Below are 21196 nucleotides of genomic sequence, written 5' to 3' on the forward strand. Positions count from 1 at the left end.
TTCAATCAGATCCCCTCTCATCCTTCTAAATTCCAGTGTATATAAGCCCAGTCGCTCCAATCTTTCAACATATGACAGTCCCGCCATCCCGGGAATCAACCTCGTGAACCTACGCTGCACTCCCTCAATAGCAAGAATGTCCTTCCTCAAATTTGGAGACCGAAACTGAACACAATGCTCTAGGTGTGGTCTCACCAGGGCCCTGTACAACTGCAGAAGGACCTCTTTGCTCCTATACTCAACTCCCTTTGTTATGAAGGCCAACATGCCATTATCTTTCTTCACTGCCTGCTGTACCTACATGCTTACTTTCAGTGACTGATGAACAAGGACACCCAGATCTCGTTGTACTTCCCCTTTTCCTAACTTGACACCATTCAGATAGTAATCTGCCTAAACAAGGAAATTAGAAAAGTGGAAAAGGGAACATGAGGTATTCCTGGTAGTTAAGGTGAAGGAAAATTCTCAAAGATCCTGTAAGTGTACCAAGAGCAGAGGTAACAATGGAGAGACTAGCTTCCCTTTAAGGATCAATATACTAATCTACATGTATAACCGCAGAAGGTGGGCGAAGTGCTAAATAAACACTTTGCATCTGGAAAGTAGGAGATTGAGGGTTGAACTGATAAAGGTATATAAAATCATGATGGGCACAAGCAGGGTAATTTTCCAAGGCAGGTGTCTCTAAAAACAAGAAATAATAGGTTCAAGATTGCAGGCAGCTTTTTCATGCAAAGGGTGGTGCATATTTGGAATGAGCTACCATAAATAGTGGTTGAGGCAAACTCATTAGTAACATTTAAAAACTATCTGGATAAGTACATAGATGGGGGAGGTTTAGAGGGATATGGCCAAATGCAGGCAGTTGAGACCAGCTTGCTGGGCAACACAAACATCATGGGTGACTGGCTATAGGTAGTCCTGAAGTGCATAATGAAGAAAAATCCCCATGGTCTGACAAGGCGTATCGTCGGACATTGTGGGAAGCAAGGGAAGAGATTGCTGGGACTCTTGACAGATATTTTTGCATCTTCATTAGCCAGCAGAAGACTGGAGGGTAAATGGTGTGCTTTTATTTATGAAGGGTTGCAAGGACAAGCCAGTGAGCCTGCCATCAGTGGTGGGAATGTTACTGGAAGGGATTATGAGAGGCAGGAGTTATTTGCATTTGGAAACACGAGGACTGATTGGGGACAGTCAGCATGACTTTGATCATTGGAGATGATGTCTTCCATATTTAGTGAGTTTTTTGAGGAGCAGACTAAAAGGGTTGATATGTGCACAGTGGTCTACTTGTTCCACATGGATGTTAGCAAGGCCTTTGACAAGGCCTCACTCCAGTAGAATGGTTAAATACAGGGTGAGGTAGCAATTTGGAATCAAAATTGACTTGGTGACTTTGACTGTGGTGCGATTGTTGGTGCCAGACAGGGTAGTTTGAGTACCCCAGAAACTGGGATTTTCATGCATAATACTCTCTAGAGTTTACAAAGAGTGGTGCAAAAAGGCATCTATTAGTTGAGGGTAGTGGTTTAAGTTAGCTATTCAGATTGGAGACCTGTGACCTGCGAGTCTCTCAGGAATCAGTGCTTGGTCCTTTATTGTTCTCCATATACACACAGTGGCCACTTTAGTAGGTATGTGCATGGTCTTCTCCTGCTGTAACCCATCCACTTCAAGGTTCAACATGAGTGTACAGAGATGCTCTTCTGCACAACACTGTTGTAACATGTGGTTAGTTGAGTTACTGCCAGCTTCCCGTCAGCTTGTAACATTCTGGTCAATCTCTAGAAAGCATCACTAGATGCTTTATGTTTGTTCTTTGCACCATTCTCTGTAAACTGTAGAGAGTGTTATGCATGAAAATACCAGGAGATCAGCCGTTTCAGAGATACTCACTGCCTGGCACCAACAATCATTGCATGTTAAGGTGAAGGAAAGTTCTCAAAGATCCTGTAAGTTTGTCAAGAGCAGGAGTAACAATGGAGAGAGTAGGTTCCCTTTAAGGATCAACAATCATTTGCATGGTCAAAGCCGCTTGGATCACATTTCTTCCCCATTCTGATGTTTGGTGGGAAGAACAACTGAACCTCTTGACCACGTCTGTATGCTTTTATGCATCATGTTGCTTCCACGTAATTGGCTAATTAGATATTTGCATGAATGAGCAGGTGCACCTAATAAAGTGGCCACTGAGTGCATGTTAATAATTAGGAAGAGAATGCTACTCTATGTTGGTGGTGTGATTGGTGAACTAATAGATTACACAAAAATTTGTAGTATAGTGGACAATGAAGAAGATTGCTTAAGATTTCAACAGGACCTACATAGAGTGGGGAAAAAAGGGAAAGGAATGGCAGATGGATTTTTAACTCAGACAAGTGTGAATGCCAGTACAATTACAACAATTAAAAGACAGGTATACTGATAAGAAAGGTTTAGAAGGAAATGGGCCAAATACAGACAAATGGGACTCACGTAGATGGGAATGTTGGTTGACATGGACGAGGGAAACAGAATCAGGTTTAATATCACTGGCACGGGATGTGAAGTTTGCTGTTTTGCAGCAGAAGTATATAGAAATACAAAATAATCACAACTATAAAAAGTATAACAACAAAAAGAAAATTAAATTAAATTAGTCATGCCAAAAGAGAGGAAAGTAGTGAGGTAGTGTTCATGGTTTCATTGTCCATTCAGAAGTCTAATGGCAGAGGGGAAGAAGCTGTTCCTGAAACTTGAGTGTGTGCCTGCAGGCTCCAGTACCTCCTCCTTGGTGGTAGCAATGAGAAGAGAGCATGTCCTGTGTGATTGGGGCCCTTAATGATAGATGCCACATTTTTGAGGCATCGCTTTTTGAAGTTGTCCTGGATGCTGGAGAGGTTAGTGCCCATGATGGAGCTGACAGAGTTTACAACTTTCTGCAGTTGGTACGTGTCCTCGCCATACCAGATGGTGATGCAATCAGTTAGGATGCTCTCCACAGTACATCTACAGAAATATGCAAGTGTCTTTGGTGGCATACCAATTCTCCTCAAACTCTTAATGAAATATAGCTGCCATCATGCCTTTTTTCTGTAATTGCATCAATATGTTGGGCTCAGGATAGATCATCGGAGATGTTGACACCCAGAAACGTGACACCCTTTCCACTCTTGATCCCTCAGTGAGGACTGGTGCATCTTCCTTTGACTTTCTCTTTCTAAAGTCCACAATCAATTCTTTGGTATTACTGATGTTGAGTGCAAGGTTGTTGCTGCAACACCACTCAACCAGCAGATCTATCTTGCTCTCGTTGCCATCTGAAATTCTACCAACAATAGTTGTGTCATTGGCAAATTTATAGACATCATTTGAGCTGTGCCTACCCACACAACCGTGGGTGTTGAGAGAGCAGAGTAGTGGGCTAAGCATGCATCCCTGACGGACACCAGTGTTTTCACAGTAGACGTGAGTGCAACTGAGTAATAGTCATTGAAGCAGCTCACTCTACTCTTCTTGGGCACTGGTATAATTGTTGCCTTTTTAAAGCAGATAGGAACTTCCTACTGTAGCAGTGAGTGATTGAAGATGTCCCACCATTTGGCTGGTATAAGTTTTCAGACCCTCATCAGCAACACCATCAGGGCCTGACGTCTTGTGAGGGTTCACCCTCTTGAAAGATGTTCTGATGTCAGACTCCAAGACAGAGATCCCAGTGTCACCAGGTGCTGCAGGGATTCGCACAGCTATAGTTTTGTTCTCCCCTTTCAAAGTGAGTATCAAAGGTGTTGAGCTCACCTGAGAGTGAAACATCACAGCCATTCATGATGTTAGTTACACTTTGTAAGAAGTAGTGGCCTGCAAACCCTGCCAGAACTGATGTGCATCCAATTCCATCTCTAACCTCAATCAGAATTGTTTTTAATCCTTAAAATAGCCTTCCGTAGGTCGTATTTTAACATCTTGTATGGTTCTGGATCACCAATCTTGAATGCCACAGATCCAGTGCTCAGCAGACTACAAATCTCCTGGTTCATCTCCAACCCTTTGGTTTGGGTATGTCCTTGAAGGCACACAGTCATCCACGCATGGCTTGATGAAGTAAGTGACAACGGTCGCATGTTAATTCAGATTTGAAGATGAGCCCCTGAGTGTTGTCTAGTTCATCGCCTCAAAGTAGTTCTGTAAGTCCTCCTCTGCCTCCTTGACCATACTGTTGCAATGAGCGGCGGGAAGCGGGCCCAAGTGCAGGACACAGGTACGGAGACTTGACACAGAGACGGATTTGGACATGACTTGGTCTTGGAGCCTGGACTTGGACATGAAGCCTGGACTTGGACACAAAGCCTGGACTGGACACAAAGCTTCGACTGGGACTCGGAACCTTGACTTGGACTGGGACTCAGAGCTTTGACCTAGTCTGGACTTGGACTCGGAGCCTGGACCTGGACTGAACTTGGACTCGGAGCCTGGAACTGGAACACAGAGCCTGGACCCAGAACACAGAGACGACAACACCAAACAAAGACAGATGATTCATATCTTGGCTCGGAGGAGCAGCAAATGGCTAGCTAGACACGAAGAGGCAGAATTTCCAACTCGGAGTAGTGGCAAACAGCCGGACCTACTCAGCTGCGAACGGGACGACAGAAACCAAACAATGACAATCCATTTGTATATAGTCATGGAGAAGCTCATGAAGACGGTCTCTTAATCTTGGTGGCTCAGAGTGACGACAATCAGCCAAACGTGAAAACAACAGAATTCACATCTTAGCTCGGAGTAGCAGCAAAATGGCCGGCAACTCAGCTGGACACGGAAACGACTGAATTCACTAAGCAGCCACAGGCACCGAAGCAACTTAAAGTCCAAGATTCTCGGCTGCCCCGGGACGAGCATTGTCGCACTGGCTACGGTGACGAACCAGCAGCGAGTAGATGTAAGCTGGAGTTTTTATGCTGCCGGTTCAAATGAGGATCAAGTGCCTCAATCAAGGAGCCCAGTGGAACACGGGGAAAAGGAAATGAACTGAAATGAGTAGTTAATGGACTGGACCATGACACATACCTTCTTAGTTCTCACCTGATGACGTCTCTGCCTCTATGCTGGGAGTATAGACTTTCCAAAGTGTGGGCATGGGATGGCACAGTGAGCATTCTTGATGGTGGTATAACAATGGTCAAGTGTGTTGGCTCCTCTGCTTCTACAGGTGATACAGTAGTTGTTCAGAGATGACCATGCAGACCTGGTTGAAATCTCCTTCCATGAACCAGAACCAGAATCAGATTTATTATCACCAGCACGTGTCCTGAAATTTGTTAACTTACCGCCGGCAGTTCAATGCAATACATGATAACATAGAAAGAAAAAATAAGTCTATAAGTAAATCAATTATAGTAAGTATATATCTGTATATTGAACAGATTAAAATAGTGCAAAAGCAGAAATAATGCACATAAAAAAAGGTGAGGTAGTGTTCATGGGTTCAATGTCCATTTAGAAATCGTGAGGCAGAAGGGAAGAAGCTGTTCCTGAATCGCTGAGTGTGTGCCTTCAGGCTCCTGTACCTTCTTCCAGGCAGTAACAGCGAGAAGAGAGCATGTTCTGGGTAAGGGCATCCTTAATAATGGAGTTGCCTCTCTGAGGCACCACTCCTTGAAGATGTCTTGGATTCTACAGAGGCTGGAACCCAAGATGGAGCAGACTAATTTTACGACTTTCTGTAGCTTCTTTCGGTCCTGTACAGTAGCCACACCCCCCATACCAGACAGTGATGCAGCCTGTCAGAATGATCCCCACGGTACATCAGTTGAAGTTTTCTAATGTATTAGTTGACAAACCAAATCTCTTCAAATTCCTAAGGAAATATAACCATTGTCTTGCCTTCTTTATAGCTGAATCAATATGTTGGAACCAGGTTAGATCCTCAGAGATCTCGAGACCCAGGAACTTGAAATTTCTCACTCTCTCCACTTCTGATCCCTCTATGAGGATTGGTTCGTGTTCCCTCATCTTACCCTTCCTGAAGTCTACAATTAGCTCTGGAAGGTATCAGATATGGAAAGCGTCAGGGTGTGTCGTTTCATGCCTGCCTATTTACGTTGCTTAGCTCCTCCAGTGCCTGCCTGACATTGGCCTGAAATGGAATGTACACCAGGATGATGACAGAAAACTTCCTCAGCAGATAAAAATAGACAAAATTTGACTGCTGGATGTTCCTGGTTGGTTGAGCAGGACTGAGACAGAACCATCGCGTTTGTGCACCACGATGAGTTAGTCAGAAAGCAGACTCCACCTCCTCTGCCTTCTAAAGACTCAGCTGTCCTGTTCCTGCAGAGAATCTTGAAGCCATCAAGCCGCAGTGCTGCTTCTGAAATAGCAGCCGTGAGCCATGTTTCCATGAAGCAAAGTACACAGCAGTCCCTGATGTCCCTCAGGTACAGCAATCTTGCTCTGAGGTCTTTGATTTTATTTTCCAGAGTCTGTACAGTCACCAGCAGGATAGTCGGGACTGGGGGCCTAAAGCCCCTGCACTTCAATCATCTTTGCTGACCAGTGCACTTTCTCCACTTCTGTTTCCTTAAAGGGGAGCTGCACTCATGACTCGAGTCTGCTGTCTGAGATTCATCAATTTTGAGTATCAATAGATTTTTTAAAAACATCTTAAAAACAATGCTGCTTACTGTATCCATGGCTGTGTCTGTGGATGTCAGCTGTAGTCGTCCTAAACGGGAATACTTGATGATTTCCACCGGAGCTTCTCGCAAACAGTTGCCCCTTAATGGCGCCAGCTTAACCAAAATCGTTTCCATGCTGTATAACACTTGCAAACTATAACTTTATGAATCTAATCCCAGAGCAGAATTTAATAGCCTCTGAGTTAAAACAGCTGGTGGATTGACTGTGCAGGAGGTAGATGGTTTGAATAAACATTTCTACTTCAAGCTGGGAAGGTAAACTTTGTAGGTTAAAATTGCAAAACACTGGGATAAGTTTAACAATTGGAAGATTCTTGCCAATTACTTCAAGTGGGGTTGCGTGCTTGGATAAATTCATTTAAATTATCTGGGTTAAGTCATCCTGCAAACTATGGTGGAGAAATTAACAGATAACTCATTGAGGTGGGAGGATAAGTCATATGTGTGTCTGAATATTGTCAAAAATGCACTCTGATATGGTCAGCTCGTTGAATGGAGGTTGAAGTGAAACCAGTACTCTGGAAGACCAAAAGACCACAGGAAACATGAGAGAGAGTTCTCGTCTTGCTGAAGATGTAGAATGGACTTACTTCCCACACTGTTCTGCTCAATAACAGTATTACATTTTGCATTTATGTGGCTCCTAGTATTAAATTAGTGGTTCCCAACCTTTTCTATGCCCCACACCCCTAGGAATTGTTTGATTAATGTTCGCACCCCCTACAAAAGTAATATCCCATTTGAAGATGAAGAAGTCTAATTTCTAATTTTTGAACCACATACAATACTGGGGGTGAACAAATTGAACTTTAAAAAAAAAGCTTTTAACTCAGTGCATAAAATGCAAATATAAATTGAGCAATTAGATTCTAATTTATTCAGAAAAAATTGTAAACAGTAAATTGATGAGACTCCTCAACTCTGAGGTGTAACCCCCAGGTAACACTGATGGGAATCCTCAACACTGACTCGGGCAGCGGGAGACTGGAGTGTGCTTGGGACAAACGTTACTACCACTTCTCAAGGCACATTGGCAGCTGGCTGAGTGATGACTCATGACTTGTCACTCAAGCACACAAGCCACTCTTTGTCGCACCCCCTGAAATTCCATCTCGCACCCCAGGTTGGGAACCCCTTTATTAAATCATCCCAAACCGCTTCATGGGAATGTTGTCATGTAATATTTAACTCCAAGCCACTAAGGGGTGTTATACCCACATCTTTCATTGAAGAAGTAGTTTTAGGGACTGTGTTGCTCCCTCCTGGTTTTAGGGAGGCAGATTTTCTCCTCATGCTCATATAAAGTCCCAAAGTAATATCTCTGCTTCTTCAGGGACAGTAAGCTTGTGACAGTGCATTGATTCTGCTGTCACTGAAACAGACTGATGTGATCATCAGTGAGTGAAGAGGCATAGATGGACGTGAGGGAGGGGAAGTTTGGAGCTTGTTCTTCTGCATTCTCTGCTTGCTCTCTGATATTTGAATGTCTGGCTCCCTCTCAGGGTAGGTGTCTGCCCTTGGAGAGCACCCATGTGCAATGTACTGTATGGAGAGACCAGCAAATCGAAGCTTACAAGAGAAGGAGGAGTGTGTCAAGTTGAGTTCGGGGCAAAGCTTATAAAGCATAAAGGGAGCTCTTTTGAATGATTTGCTGTAATATTCACATTGGAAGTTGAGGCTTGCAGATGTGATATACAGGACCTTCATGGCACAATGCAGATCCCCTTCTTGTTCTGCAGTCCTGTAAAATGTAACGCTGCCTTTCCATTGGCCTGACGGTAAGAGTTGTACAGCAGGCCTCCCTCCCTCAGCCTCTGGTGCCTCGATACCATTATGTGCATGACTGACTCTGGGCAAGCATTAAGGTGTATATAGCAGATATACAATTTGACCCAAAATATGAGCATGATCTAATATAGGAGAAAAGTGCTGCCTGTGGATCCAAATTCTAGCCAGTTGAATTGGATGTTTAACTCACTAAACCTTGTGGCTACTTGTTAACCCCATACATCTGATTTCTGGGGAAGGATAGGTTAGGTATCGATGGTTCCGTGAGGAAATAATGTATATAAAATCCAGCCATATAATTCCGTTCAATAAAAACAATTAGTTCATAATCTAAATGTTTTATTTGAAATATTCAGTAGAGCATTCTAACAGAAGGGGAATGATCCTGTGATGATTCTGGTATTTCTCAATTTAGAAATGTTAGTTTACATTTTGCTGCAATACCATTGGTTTTTTTGGGATGCATTGGATAGAGTAAATAAAAAAATACTTACAAAAGGCTCGAAACTAGTTTTGTTCTGGTTATAACACCAGCTAAGTGGCACTGAATTTGATGTTATTGATTGCACTGTGCCAAGAAAACTTCTGCATCTTAAATTTGTGTTTTATTATTTAGAGATGATTGCAGAACTTTTGCTTTACTTGGCCCCCACTGCTTGTTTTCCTGAATTTCCAGGTGGTTTCCTGGACATTGGTTAAAGTTCATTCAAATGAACTTGTTTCACTCTCGAGAACAACTGTGCGTAACAGCTGCCAGTCTGATGCTTTGAACATTATTAGTTCAATCAATCCCTTTCTTCTACATCAACCATTCAGGAACTTACTCAGGTTGAATTCAGCAATACTGCCCTTCATGTTATTAGTTGTATTCAGTAAGTCATAGAGTCATGGAGCACTGCTGTTCTGAAACAGGCCCTTCAGCCCATTTATTCTGTGCCAAACCATTAATCTGCCTAGTCCTATCACTCAGACCTTAGCTCTCCATACCCCTACATGCAACTATCAAAATTTTTTTTTAATGTTGAAAGTGACCCCACATCCACCACTTGCAGTAGTGGCTTATTCCATACTGTCACTACCCTCTGAGCAAAGAAATTCTCCCTCATGTTCCCCTTAAACATTTCACCTTTCACCTTTAACCCATGACCTCTAGTTCCAGTTTCTCCCAACCTCAAAAAAGACCCTGTTTGTATTCACCCTATGTATACCCCTCATAATTTTGTATCCCCCTGTCAAATCGCCCTCAGTCTTCTACATTCTAGGGAATAAAGTCCTAACCTATTAAATCTTTCCCTATAATTCAGGACCTCAAGTCCTGGCAAAGTCCCTGTAAATTTTCTCTTCACTCTTTCAATCTTATTGACATCTTTTCTGTAGATAGGTGTCCAGAATTGGACACAATACTCCAAATTAGGCTTCACCCATGTCTCAGACAATTTCAAAATTAGATACCAACTCCTGTGCGAAATACATTGATTTATGAAGGCCAATGTCCCAAAAACTTTCTTTTCAAACCTATCTACCTGTGATGCCATTCTCAAGGAATTATGGACCTGTATTCCCTGACTGTTCTACCACACTCCTCAGTGCCCTACCGTTCACTGTGTAAAACCTACCCTGGTTGGTCCTCCCAAAGTTGCAACACCTCACACTTGTCTTCCATTTCACCAGCTGGTTCAGATCCCACTACAAGCTTTGATAGTTTTGAAAAAGGATCTGATGCTTTCCTGGTGTATGTGATGAATAAGCTCTTGTCGGGCTTCCATCCGGGTTTAGGTATCGATCAGGGATGAAGATGGCAGAGTTTGCCATTGAAAAGTCAGTTATAGTCAATACATCTACTTGGATAGAAGCCCGAGAAGAGTTTATTTGATCGCCTTTCTCACTAACTCCCCTCCCAATCTTGATGTAATCTGTGAATTTGCTGATCCAGTTTACCACATTATCATCCAGATTGCTGATACAGATGACAGCAATGGACCCAGCACTGATTGCTGTGGTGAACCATTAGTCACAGGCCTCCAGAAGCAACCATCTACAACAAGTCTCTGGCTTGTTCCATGACTCCAATGTCTAATCTGAATTTCTACCTCATTAAACCTTTTTGGCCAACCTCCCATGTGGGACCTTGTCAAAGGCCTTGCTAAAGTCCATATGGACAACATCCAAAGCCTTGCCTACATCAACTTTCCTGATAACTTCCTCAAACCTCTATAAAATTGGTTAGACACAACTTGCCATGCACAAAGCCATGTTAACTATCCTTAATCAGTCCTTGTCTATCCAAATATATATATCTCCAGTCTCTTAGAATACCTTCCAATAACTTTCCCACTACTGATGTCAGGCTTATCGGCCCATAATTTCCTGGTTTATTCTTAGAGCCTTTCTTAAACAACAGAACAATGTTAGCTATCCTCTAGTCCTCTGGCACCTCACCTGTGGCTAGGGATGTTTTAAATATCTCTGCTAGGGCACCTGCAATGTCTGTACTAGCCTCCCACAGGGTCTGAAGGAACATCTTGTTAGACCCTGGGGATTTATCCACTCTAATTTGCCTCAAACACATCCTCCTCTGTCGACTGTATGTGGTCCATGACGTCACTGTTGCTTTGCCTCAATTCTTTCGACTCTGTGTCCATCTCCTGAGTAAATACAGATGCAAAAAAATCCGTTTAAAATCTCCCCCATCTCCTTCGGCTCCGTGCACTGATTACCACTCCGATCGGAGTCTGATATTTTACAAACTTTCCCAGCCACTGTGCCTTTACCAATCTGGCAGACTTCCCTCAGGGTTTTTACCTGCTGGACAAGTTCCACATTCCAGCTGCCAGGAACGTCACTCTGGCTATTTCTACAAAGCGCAAAGCTGTTGGCTGGTGGGAAATTGCCTGTCACCCATTCAAACACAGCTTACCTTTCCAGCTTTGAGTGTTACCAGTCTGCACTGGAAATAGAGAACACAGAGTGACAGAGACGTGCCACACCCCGGGACAGCTGTGATGTAAGCATAATGTTGTTCCAGAGCTGGAAGTGAATCCCATAGATTTAGGACCATCATCCCATCAGTTACTCGATTGATGAGGTGTCATGGAACTTGAACTCTCACCTACATAAAATCAGCAGCGTCTCTACTTCCTGCGACGGCTGAGGAAAGTCCATCTCCCACCCCCCCCATCCTCATCACATTCTACAGGGGTTGTATTGAGAGCATCCTGAGCAGCTGCATCACTGCCTGGTTCAGAAATTGCACCATCTCGGATCACAAGACCCTGCAGCAGATAGTGAGGTCTGCTGAGGTCTCTCTACCCGCTATTACGGACATTTACACGACACGCTGCATCTGCAAAGCAAACAGCATTATGAAGGACCCCACGCACCCCTCATACAAACTCTTCTCCCTCCTGCCATCTGGGAAAAGGCACCGAAGCATTCAGGCTCTCACGACCAGACTATGTGACAGTTTCTTCCCCCAAGCCATCAGACTCCTCAATACCCAGAGCCTGGACTGACACTTTACTGCCCTATTGTCCTGTTTTTTATTTATTGTAATGTCTGCACTGTTTTGTGCACTTTATGTAGTCCTGGGTAGGTCTGTAGTCTAGTGTAGTTTTTTTTTTCTGTAGTTCAGTCTAGTTTCTGTACTGTTTCATGTAACACCATGGTCCCGAAAAACATTGTCTCGTTTTTACTGTGTACTGTACCAGCAGTTATGTTCGAAATGACAATAAAAAGTGACTTGACTTGACTTGACTTGATAATAGGGTACAGTAAATGAGCGACTTGATATAAAGTTAAAATTTCCTAACATGTTCATCCCTATTTTTTAACGTAGTGTTTAAGAATTCCATTGTTGGATGTGGTCATATTCTTGCAGAGGAACTGAAATAAATATTTGTGAATGTGTGCCCTAGGAGTGATTAAATGATAGTGATTCAAAGAGAAGTTTACCATGTTGTCAATACTGCTTTGAGCAATTATCAACAAAGCTTTGGATCCTTCTCCTCGACTTTAACACGTGTACTAGAATCTTGTTTAGTGAGCTATGCAGCAGTGTAACACACACAAAATGCTGGAGGAACTCGGCAGGCCAGGCTCTTTTCCTTAGATGCTGCCTGGCCTGCTGAGTTCCTCCTGCATTTTGTGTGTATTACTAGGATTTCCAGCATCTGCAGACTTACTCTTGCTTGTGATGCAGTCGTGTATCCTCCTTCAGGAATTTATATTCTCATCCTTATTTCACTCAGTCATTTGCCCTGGATCTTGACTGAGAAGATTTTTTTTAATGATGCGTCGGAATGCCAAAGTGTTGACTATCTCAGGACTCAAGATGAGATGCGTTACTCGATGTGTGACTCTCAGCACGAATGCCAACTTCAGAACCAATGCACAGACTGAAATCAAAGTGTGCTCCTGGGATCTTGCTCTGCTTTTCCAGAACGCCTTGTTCAAATTAGTCTTCTCTGATTCCCATTAATGCCACTTTACAGACTGTGCTTGATCGAAGTTCCTAATTATATCGTCTACACCCAAATTATCTTTCCCTCCTCTTCTTGCCTGGAGTCGTAGGGTCAAGCAGCACAGAAGTAGGCCCTCTGGCCCATCCTGTCCATGTCAAGCACCCATCTACATTCCTCCTGTTTACCAGCACCCAGTCCACAGCCATCTGTGCCTCGATTGTGTTTGATGCAAACAACTTCAATATTCCATTGCCAGCAGTTCAACACATGCATACTTCTGCTTTTATCGAGTCAAAGTCAAACTTCTGCCATCCACAAAGTTATCCCTGTCCTCGCCCACTCAATAAGACCATAAGACTTAGGAGCAGAATTAGGCCATTCAGCCCACCGAGTCTGCTCCATCATTCCATCATGGCTGATCGTAGATCCCACTCAATCCCATACACCTGCCTTCACATAGCTCCAACTTCGCCCAGTCTCTCACGCTGTCTCTCAGTAACATGGCAGCACGAGTCTCCATGCATACGTACATTAACAGCACATTCACTTTCCCCATGCTTTGGGATTGTTGTCCAATGTGCAGTACCAGATAAGTAACAGCGATTAATAATTGGGATCAGCAGGATCATTATCTTTAGAACCTAATGACAAAACAGCTTCCCGACCACGCCTCCACCCCCTTCCTGGCCAAACTTGGGCCAGACTGGCTGCAGCTTTTTGCCATGCAGTTGGCCTGAGAGAAGGTTTCAAACCCGTGAGATTGAGGTGGCTCTCCCACCCCAAACCCCGGCTTGTGTGGATACTGTGTAACTCGCAACCCTGTTACGACTCAGTGCCGGGAAACAACAGATAGCACACTGCATACAATTAAAGGAATTATCTTTATGAATCTTACCTTAACTAAAGGGTTAGTAAAAAAAAAAGTAAAATAAACAAAAAGGGCCCATTATAATTAGACAGTCAAATGTGCACAAGTTGGAGCTCAACTCTTCCCAAAATTCATATTCACCGATCCTCAGTCGGTCTCTGCACCTTGCTCCATCAGATCACGGTCCCCCACCGGGTCAAATCCTACAGCCAGTTCTCTCCAGCATCTTCCTTCTTCTTCGCCCGCCGAACACAGGACCCCAGCTCACACAACACAATAAAGGGAGCCTTTTCTGGTTAGCTGCTGAAGACTAGCCCGTGATTAGGCTAGGATTAAATCGGCGGACTACTGGGCACACAACACAAAGAACCCGCTGCCCTGATTGGACGGCTCACGTTACAAAGCACACAGTATTTCTAACCATAACCCAAACACTGCTGCTACGGAGAGACCATTACATTAGCAGCAAAGCCTTTCCCAGGGTGCTCCATACATAAATTGACAGTCAAGACACGGTTACAAAACATGAACCCTCCAACTCCTTTTGAACTTCTGGTTCACAGACAGTTGCAGCTACCTGTGAACGATTCTAGGGAAAGCAGTATCTTCGTGGTAATGAGTGACCATTATCCCTCGATGGACCCCATGGCTGGCTTCTGTGATCCATGACAGCGTCTCATAAAATACTTCCCACATATGCTAAAAACCACAACAAATACATGTCCTCTCATTCCTCGAAGCTTAGTAAATGCTTTCTGAAGTCATTGTGCTTGCCGTAAGCAGTTACCTAATGAAGATCAGACCAGTGAGCTGGCACTGATTTTTATTGAGTAGCTGTTTGCACTTTTGTTATTTTATTACATCGATACAGAAACATGTGATGATGTCATGAAGAAATTCAGACTCTGAATGGGCCAATAGTCAGCAGCTGCACGGCTCCAGTAAAGGCCATCATTGAGAAAGGTTGTCTTCTTCGTCACCTTAGTTCTTCATTTAAATTTTCTTTACTCAGAGAGTGGTAGCTGTGTGGAATGAGCTTCCAGTAGAAGTGGTAGAGGCAGGTTCGGTATTGTCATTTAAAGTAAAATTGGATAGGTATATGGACAGGAAAGGAATGGAGGGATATGGGCTGAGTGCGGGCCAGTGGGACTAGGTGAGAGTAAGCGTTCGGCACGGACTAGAAGGGCCGAGATGGCCTGTTTCCGTGCTGTAATTGTTATATGGTTAAAATGCACATCAGAAAACTTTGCCAAGCAGAAGGCAACAGCAACTCGTATTCCTGTCCCAGCTACAGGGCAGCAAATTGTCCCAATGCAGTATTTTTGAACAGAAGCTGACACCAAGCCTATTCACCAAATCACTATGGAAGACCCTAGCAGCGTGCCAGTAGTTTGAGAGAGTCAGGGGACGGAAGTGAGTGCAGTTGCTATTACTAAAGAGGAGGTGTTTGGAAAGCTGAAAGGTCTGAAGGTAGGTAAGTCACCTGGACCAGATGGAATACACCCCAGGGTTCTAAAAGGTGTGGCTGAAGAGACTGTGGAGGTATTAGAAATGTTCTTTCAAGAATAACTAGATTCTGGAATGGTTCCAGAGGATGGGAAAATTGCAAGTGTCACTCCATTCTTTAGGAAGGGAGGGAGGTAGAAGAAAGGAAATTATAGGCCAGTTAGCCGGACCTCAGTGGTTGGAAAGATGTTTGAGTCCATTATTAAGGATGAAGTTTCGGGGTACATAGGAGCACATGATAAAATAAGCCAAAGTCAGCATGATTTCCTTAAGGGGAACTGTTTTGCCTGACAATTCTTTGAGGAAATAACGGACAGCATAGTTAAGGAGAGTTAGTGGTAGGTGTTTTCAGAAGGCTGACGACAAGGAGCTGCATATGAGTTTGCTTAACAAGATCAGAGCCCATGGTATTACAGATAAGATGCTAGTATGAATAGAAGATTGACTGACTGGTAGGAGGCAAAGATTGGGAATAAAGGGAGCCTTTTCTGGTTAGCTGCTGAAGACTAGCCCGAGATTAGGCTAGGATTAAATCGGCAGACTATTGGGCAATACAGCTCAAAGGGCCAGAAGGGCCTATTCTGCACCGTAACTCATTAATAAAAATAAGTAAGTCCAAAAAACACAACAGAGTCAATGAAAGATCGCACCCCATAGGACGGACAAGCAACCAATGTGCAAAAGACAACAAACTCTGCAAATACTAAAAGAAAAAAAGAAATAATAATAGTAAATAAATAAACAATAAATATCAAGAATGTGAGATGAAGCATCCTTGGAAATGACTCCATTAGTTACGGGAACAGTTCAGTGATGGGGCAAGTGAATTTATCCCCACTGGTTCAAGAGCCTGATGGACAGTTGAGGGGTAATAACTGTTCCTGAATCTGATTGTGTGGGCCCTAGGCTCCTGTACCTTCTTCCTGATGGCAGCAGCAAGAAGAGAGCATGACCTGGACAATGGGGGTCCAAGATGATGGAGGCTGCCTTCCTGCAATGGTGAGCTATGTTGACGCTGATGGAAATTGGAATTCTTCAAGCAAGCCTGATAGAAGTCCCCAACCATGATTTGAATTGCGCCGAGGTGGACTGGTTCTTGTTTGGTGGCGACACCATGCACGCTCAGGCAAAAGGGATTAGTTCAATTTGGCATCCTGCTCAGTGCAGGCATTGTGGGCTGAAGGGCCTGTTCTTGTGCTGTACGTTTCTATGTTCATTGCTGACATAGATGGCCACAGTATCTGTTACCTCTCTCTGATGGAAATCAGTGCAGTGAGGTTATGAAAGGCTTAAAGTTCTTCTGTTGTTAAACATCGCATCATGGATGAAAGCCACACTCAGACAGAAATAGTTATGCTTCAGGTGTAAAAATAATCATAACCACTTATGTTGCTTCTTCCTTTTGTTCCTTTTAGGGAGCTGAAGGGCCGAGAGGGTTCCCGGGCCCACCAGGTCTAAAAGGGTCAAGTGGTATCGCTGGTGAAGCTGGTCCTCGCGGTCCGCCTGGAATTCCCGGAGAACAGGTATAGTTCAGGCTGGCTTCTCCTGAGCTGCTCTATTCAGTGATATTATCTCTCAACAGGCAGCTGCTTACCAACCTTTATAACCTCCGTGCGTCTATCCGTAATACTCATTTGAATAATGCAACTGGACACCTTCTCATTGCGTTGTAATGTGCTGCTGTGATTGAACTGCTGCTGTTTTCATTGTTTGTGAGAAGTATTAACATCAGGATTTATAACTGAATCATGCAGTAAAGTTTGCACACACACAATCAAAGGTGTCAGTGTGAAGGGAATTGATTTGGCTATGGCAATTTAACGTGGTGTTCATTTTGCTTCAGTAGAAACTGGTATTTGTTTTGCACTGATGTTAAACTTAAGTCACAGAGTCACTAAATTATACAGCAAAGAACCGTGTCCTTCAGCCTAGCTCGTCCACACTGCCTTTCTGTGATAGTCTTATTTGCCTCGTTGGCCCATATCCCTCTAAATCGTTTCTATCCATGAACCTGTCCAATTATCTTTTAACTGTTGTAATTATACCTGCCATAACCCACCACCCTTTCTAACTACCCCTCAGGTCTCTGTTAAATCATATCCCTTTGACCTTAAAGATTAAAGATTAGCTTTATTTGTCACACATACTGTATTCTGAAACATCAAAACATTTAGAAAACCTACAGCACAATATAGGCCCTTCAAGTTGTGCCAAACATGTCCCTACCTTAGAAATTACTAGACTTTCCTATAGCCCTTTATTTTTCTAAGCTCCATGTACCTATCCAAAAGTCTCTCAAAAGATGCTATCATATCTGCCTCCACCACCGTTGCCGGCAGCCCATTCCACACACTCACCGCTCTCTGAATAAAAAACTTACCCCTGACGTCACCTCTGTACCTACTCCCCAGCACCTTAAACCTGTGTCCTCTTGTGGCAACCACTTCAGCCCTGGAGAAAAAGCCTCTGACTATCCACACGATCAATGCCTCTCATCATCTTATAAAGTGAAATGCTTTCGTTTGCATCAGAGCAGATCAGTGAGGATTGTGCAGGGCAGGCCACGAGTGTCACCACACTTCTGGTGCCAATGTAGCATGCCCACAACTCACTATCCCTAGCCATACATCTCTGGAATATGGGAGGGAACTGGAGCATCTGGAGGAAATCCACACGGTATGGGGAGAGGGTACAAACTCCTTCCAGGAAGTTGTGGAACCTGAACCCTGGTCAGTGGTCAATGGCATTCTAAAACAATGCGCTAGCAATTGTATTACTGTGCGGCTCTACAACCTATGCTCTCTGGTTTTAGACTCTCCCTCCCTGGGAAAAAGACTGTGAACTTCCACCGTATCTATCTCCCTCACTATTTTATAAAGCTTTGTCTTCTTCACTCCAGAGTAAGCAGTCCCAGCCCATCCAGTCTCTGCTTATAGCTCAAGCTCTCTGCCAACTTCCTTATGAGTTCTTTTCTGCACTTTCTCTGGCTTAATTACATTCAGTACTCCCTGTAGAAACAGAAGGCACAGACTCAGGATTTCCCTTTCGAACAGAGGTGAGGAGGAAGTGCTTCATCCAGAGGGTGATGTATCGAATTCATTGTCACGGATGACTGTGGAGGCCAAGTCATTGGGTATATTTAAAGCAGAGGTTGATAAGTTCTTGATGAGTAACTAACTTGATCAGACAAGTACAAACATAAATGGGGTCTCCGAGAAGACTCGAATGAAGTTCACTTTATTTATGAGATATATCACGCAGAATTCACCTCACAATCTGCATCCTGGACTCCAACTAAGTAGTGGAAAGTTCCTTCTTTTATCCAGTACAGAAACAAAATGTTCATAGTTTTAGTCTTAACCATACAAAAAAAACCACAGGAGCAAATAGGTACGTCCGAAGCACAAGGTATGTTTAATTATAGAACAGACAGCAACTAAGTCATATGAATGAATTTCCTCTGTTCTACACTCAGTGCTGCATCCTGATTATGAAAGGCTGTCTGCTGTAAGCCTAAGCTTAGGACATTGGGTTAAAAAAAGTTCATTAGGTTACAAAGTTAGATGAGAAAAATGCAAGTTAGTTACTTAGTTTATTAACCTTTTTGTCGCTCCTTTGACCAGCTAGTCTGGACTGATTTTATGGCTGACTATGTACAAAATTTTAGCAACACCAGAAGAATAGGGCAGTTTCATATTTTTATAACTTTAGGGGTCATAATGGAAAAATACTATGAACTCTGGTGCTATCAGATCAATAATCGTTTATTCTTCCACTGGCATCAAAGATTACAAGGAGAAGGCAGGAGAATGGAGTTAAGAGGGAAAATAAATCAACCATGATCAAATAGCAGAGCAGACTCAATGGGCCAAATGGCCTAATTCTGCTCCCATGTCTTATGGCCTTATGAACCCAGGTCAATGGCATTCTAATAGCTTTACACTATCCACAGGGAGGGGGGCGTGGTTTGGGATTCTTCACCCAAAGAGTGGTAAGTACCTGTTATGATCTTTCAGAGAGAGTAATAAAGCTGGGTTACTGAGTGGATTTAAGAAGAAGTCTATAAAACTTGAACCTCCTAGATGTAGAGAGCTGTGGACCAAGTATTGGGAGATGAGACTAATATAGAAAGGTGCCCACTGGTCAGTCTGGACAAGTTGGGCTAAATGACCTGTTTCTGTGTTGTATGATTCTATGACATCTATGACTCTATGTTATAGTGACCAGTACTGCACACAGTATCTCAGGTGTGGCCTTAAGAGTGTCTTCTACAATTGTAAGATGATGTCTCAACTCCTAAACTGAACACTCTATCTCATGAAGGCAAGCATGCTATGCATTTTCTTTACCCCATTGTCTGCCTGTGTTGCCACTCTCAGGAAACTATATGCTTGTACATCAAGGTCTTTCTGTTCTACAACAATCCCCAAGGCACTGCCATTCCCTGCATGCCCTGCCCTGGTTTAACTTACCAGAATCAATCATTTCACACTTGCCTGAGTTAAATTCCATCTCCCATTCCTTTGCTCACGTTCCCAGTTGATCTAGATCCTGTTGTAACCTTAGACAACCTTCATCACTGTCCACCACACTACCAGTTATTGTATCATCCACAACGGTATTGACCATTCCATCTGCATTATCGTCCAGCTTGTTAATGCAGGTGACGTACAAGGGACCCAGCACCAATCCCTTAGCACACCAGCAATCACAGGCCTCTGAGTTGAATGTTAAGCTCTAAACGAGTTCCTATTGGAAATCGAGAAAACCTCCCTCTACCCAGTTACAACAGCAGATCAAAGGATACAACAGAATATTGATCAGTTGTAGTTAGAGACAGATCAATGTCAGGATAGAGTTTAACTTGGCCAAGTGCACTTTGTAAGATCAAACGTAAAGGGCCAGTATATTGTTAATGGGGTCCAAGTCCATAACTCTTGGAGAGTGGCTGTACAGGTTGGTGAGGTGTATGACATGCTGCCTGTATCTGTTGAGGCACTGAGTTTAAGAGTCAGGAAGTGATGCTGCAGTTTTATAAAATCTTGGTTAGGCCACATCCGGAGTAGTACATTCTGTTCTGCTACCTCATATGGGGAGGATGTGGGGGCATTGAAGATGTCTAATACGAGACATGATAGACTTAAGGTGAGGGGGTAAGTTCGAAGGAAAAGTACAGAGTGGGCGATACATGGAATGCGCTGCCAGGGGAGTTGGAGGCTATGAAAGAGGTACGCAAGAGACTTTTAGATAGGTACACAATTGTGCAGAGAATGGGGGAATATGGACATTTCATAGGCAGGAAAAATTAATTCTATTAGGCATTTAATTACCATTTTAGTTCAGTACAATATTGTGGGCTGAAGTGTTGTGTTCTATCAAACACAATTGTGAAAAGAAGGTGGATTTATATGGAATACTGGCATATCTGCTGCATAATGCCTGAAAATAATAGCTAAAATTCAATGTATTTAATCTTGATGGTGTATGATCAGGTTTCTATGCATTATTTAATATTGACTGCAGCATTAAAGGCACAGTATTCAAAATTATTCCAGAGTGCAAAAGAAACATTTGGTTAATTGATTAAAATTTGTCAGTTTGCTGTCGGAGTTCCAGATTTCAGTCAACGTTGATGCTGTCGTTGTAGTCTATGTTCTTTTGCATTCAGAAAGTGGAATCAAATTTGAACAGTGAAAATACTCCATGTAAATTGTACAGAACTATTTTGTAGAAGTGTTTCCAATGAAGTACATTAGTGGAGGGTGGAATGATTGGCTGAGCTACATTACTGTGTATTGACTCATCTCAGGGATGAACGAACGTCTAACGAATCAGACTCCCGCTGTGGAGAGCTGAGTGCTTTGCTGGAGCCCAGTCTGATTAAGGTAAAATGT

General features: G+C 43.3%; 1 protein-coding gene across 1 annotated transcript in view; it reads left to right on the plus strand.

Annotated features, from left to right (window-relative positions):
- Positions 1-21196, plus strand: part of LOC140730960 (uncharacterized) — a 405020-nt gene that overhangs the window by 201478 nt on the left and 182346 nt on the right. The window contains exon 12 of the mRNA XM_073052071.1: positions 16718-16825. Within this exon, the coding sequence (XP_072908172.1) occupies positions 16718-16825 (108 nt within the window). The remainder of the gene's footprint in view (positions 1-16717; positions 16826-21196) is intronic.

The sequence above is a fragment of the Hemitrygon akajei genome, chromosome 7, assembly GCF_048418815.1.
Source record: "Hemitrygon akajei chromosome 7, sHemAka1.3, whole genome shotgun sequence".
Classification (NCBI taxonomy): Eukaryota; Metazoa; Chordata; class Chondrichthyes; order Myliobatiformes; family Dasyatidae; genus Hemitrygon; species Hemitrygon akajei.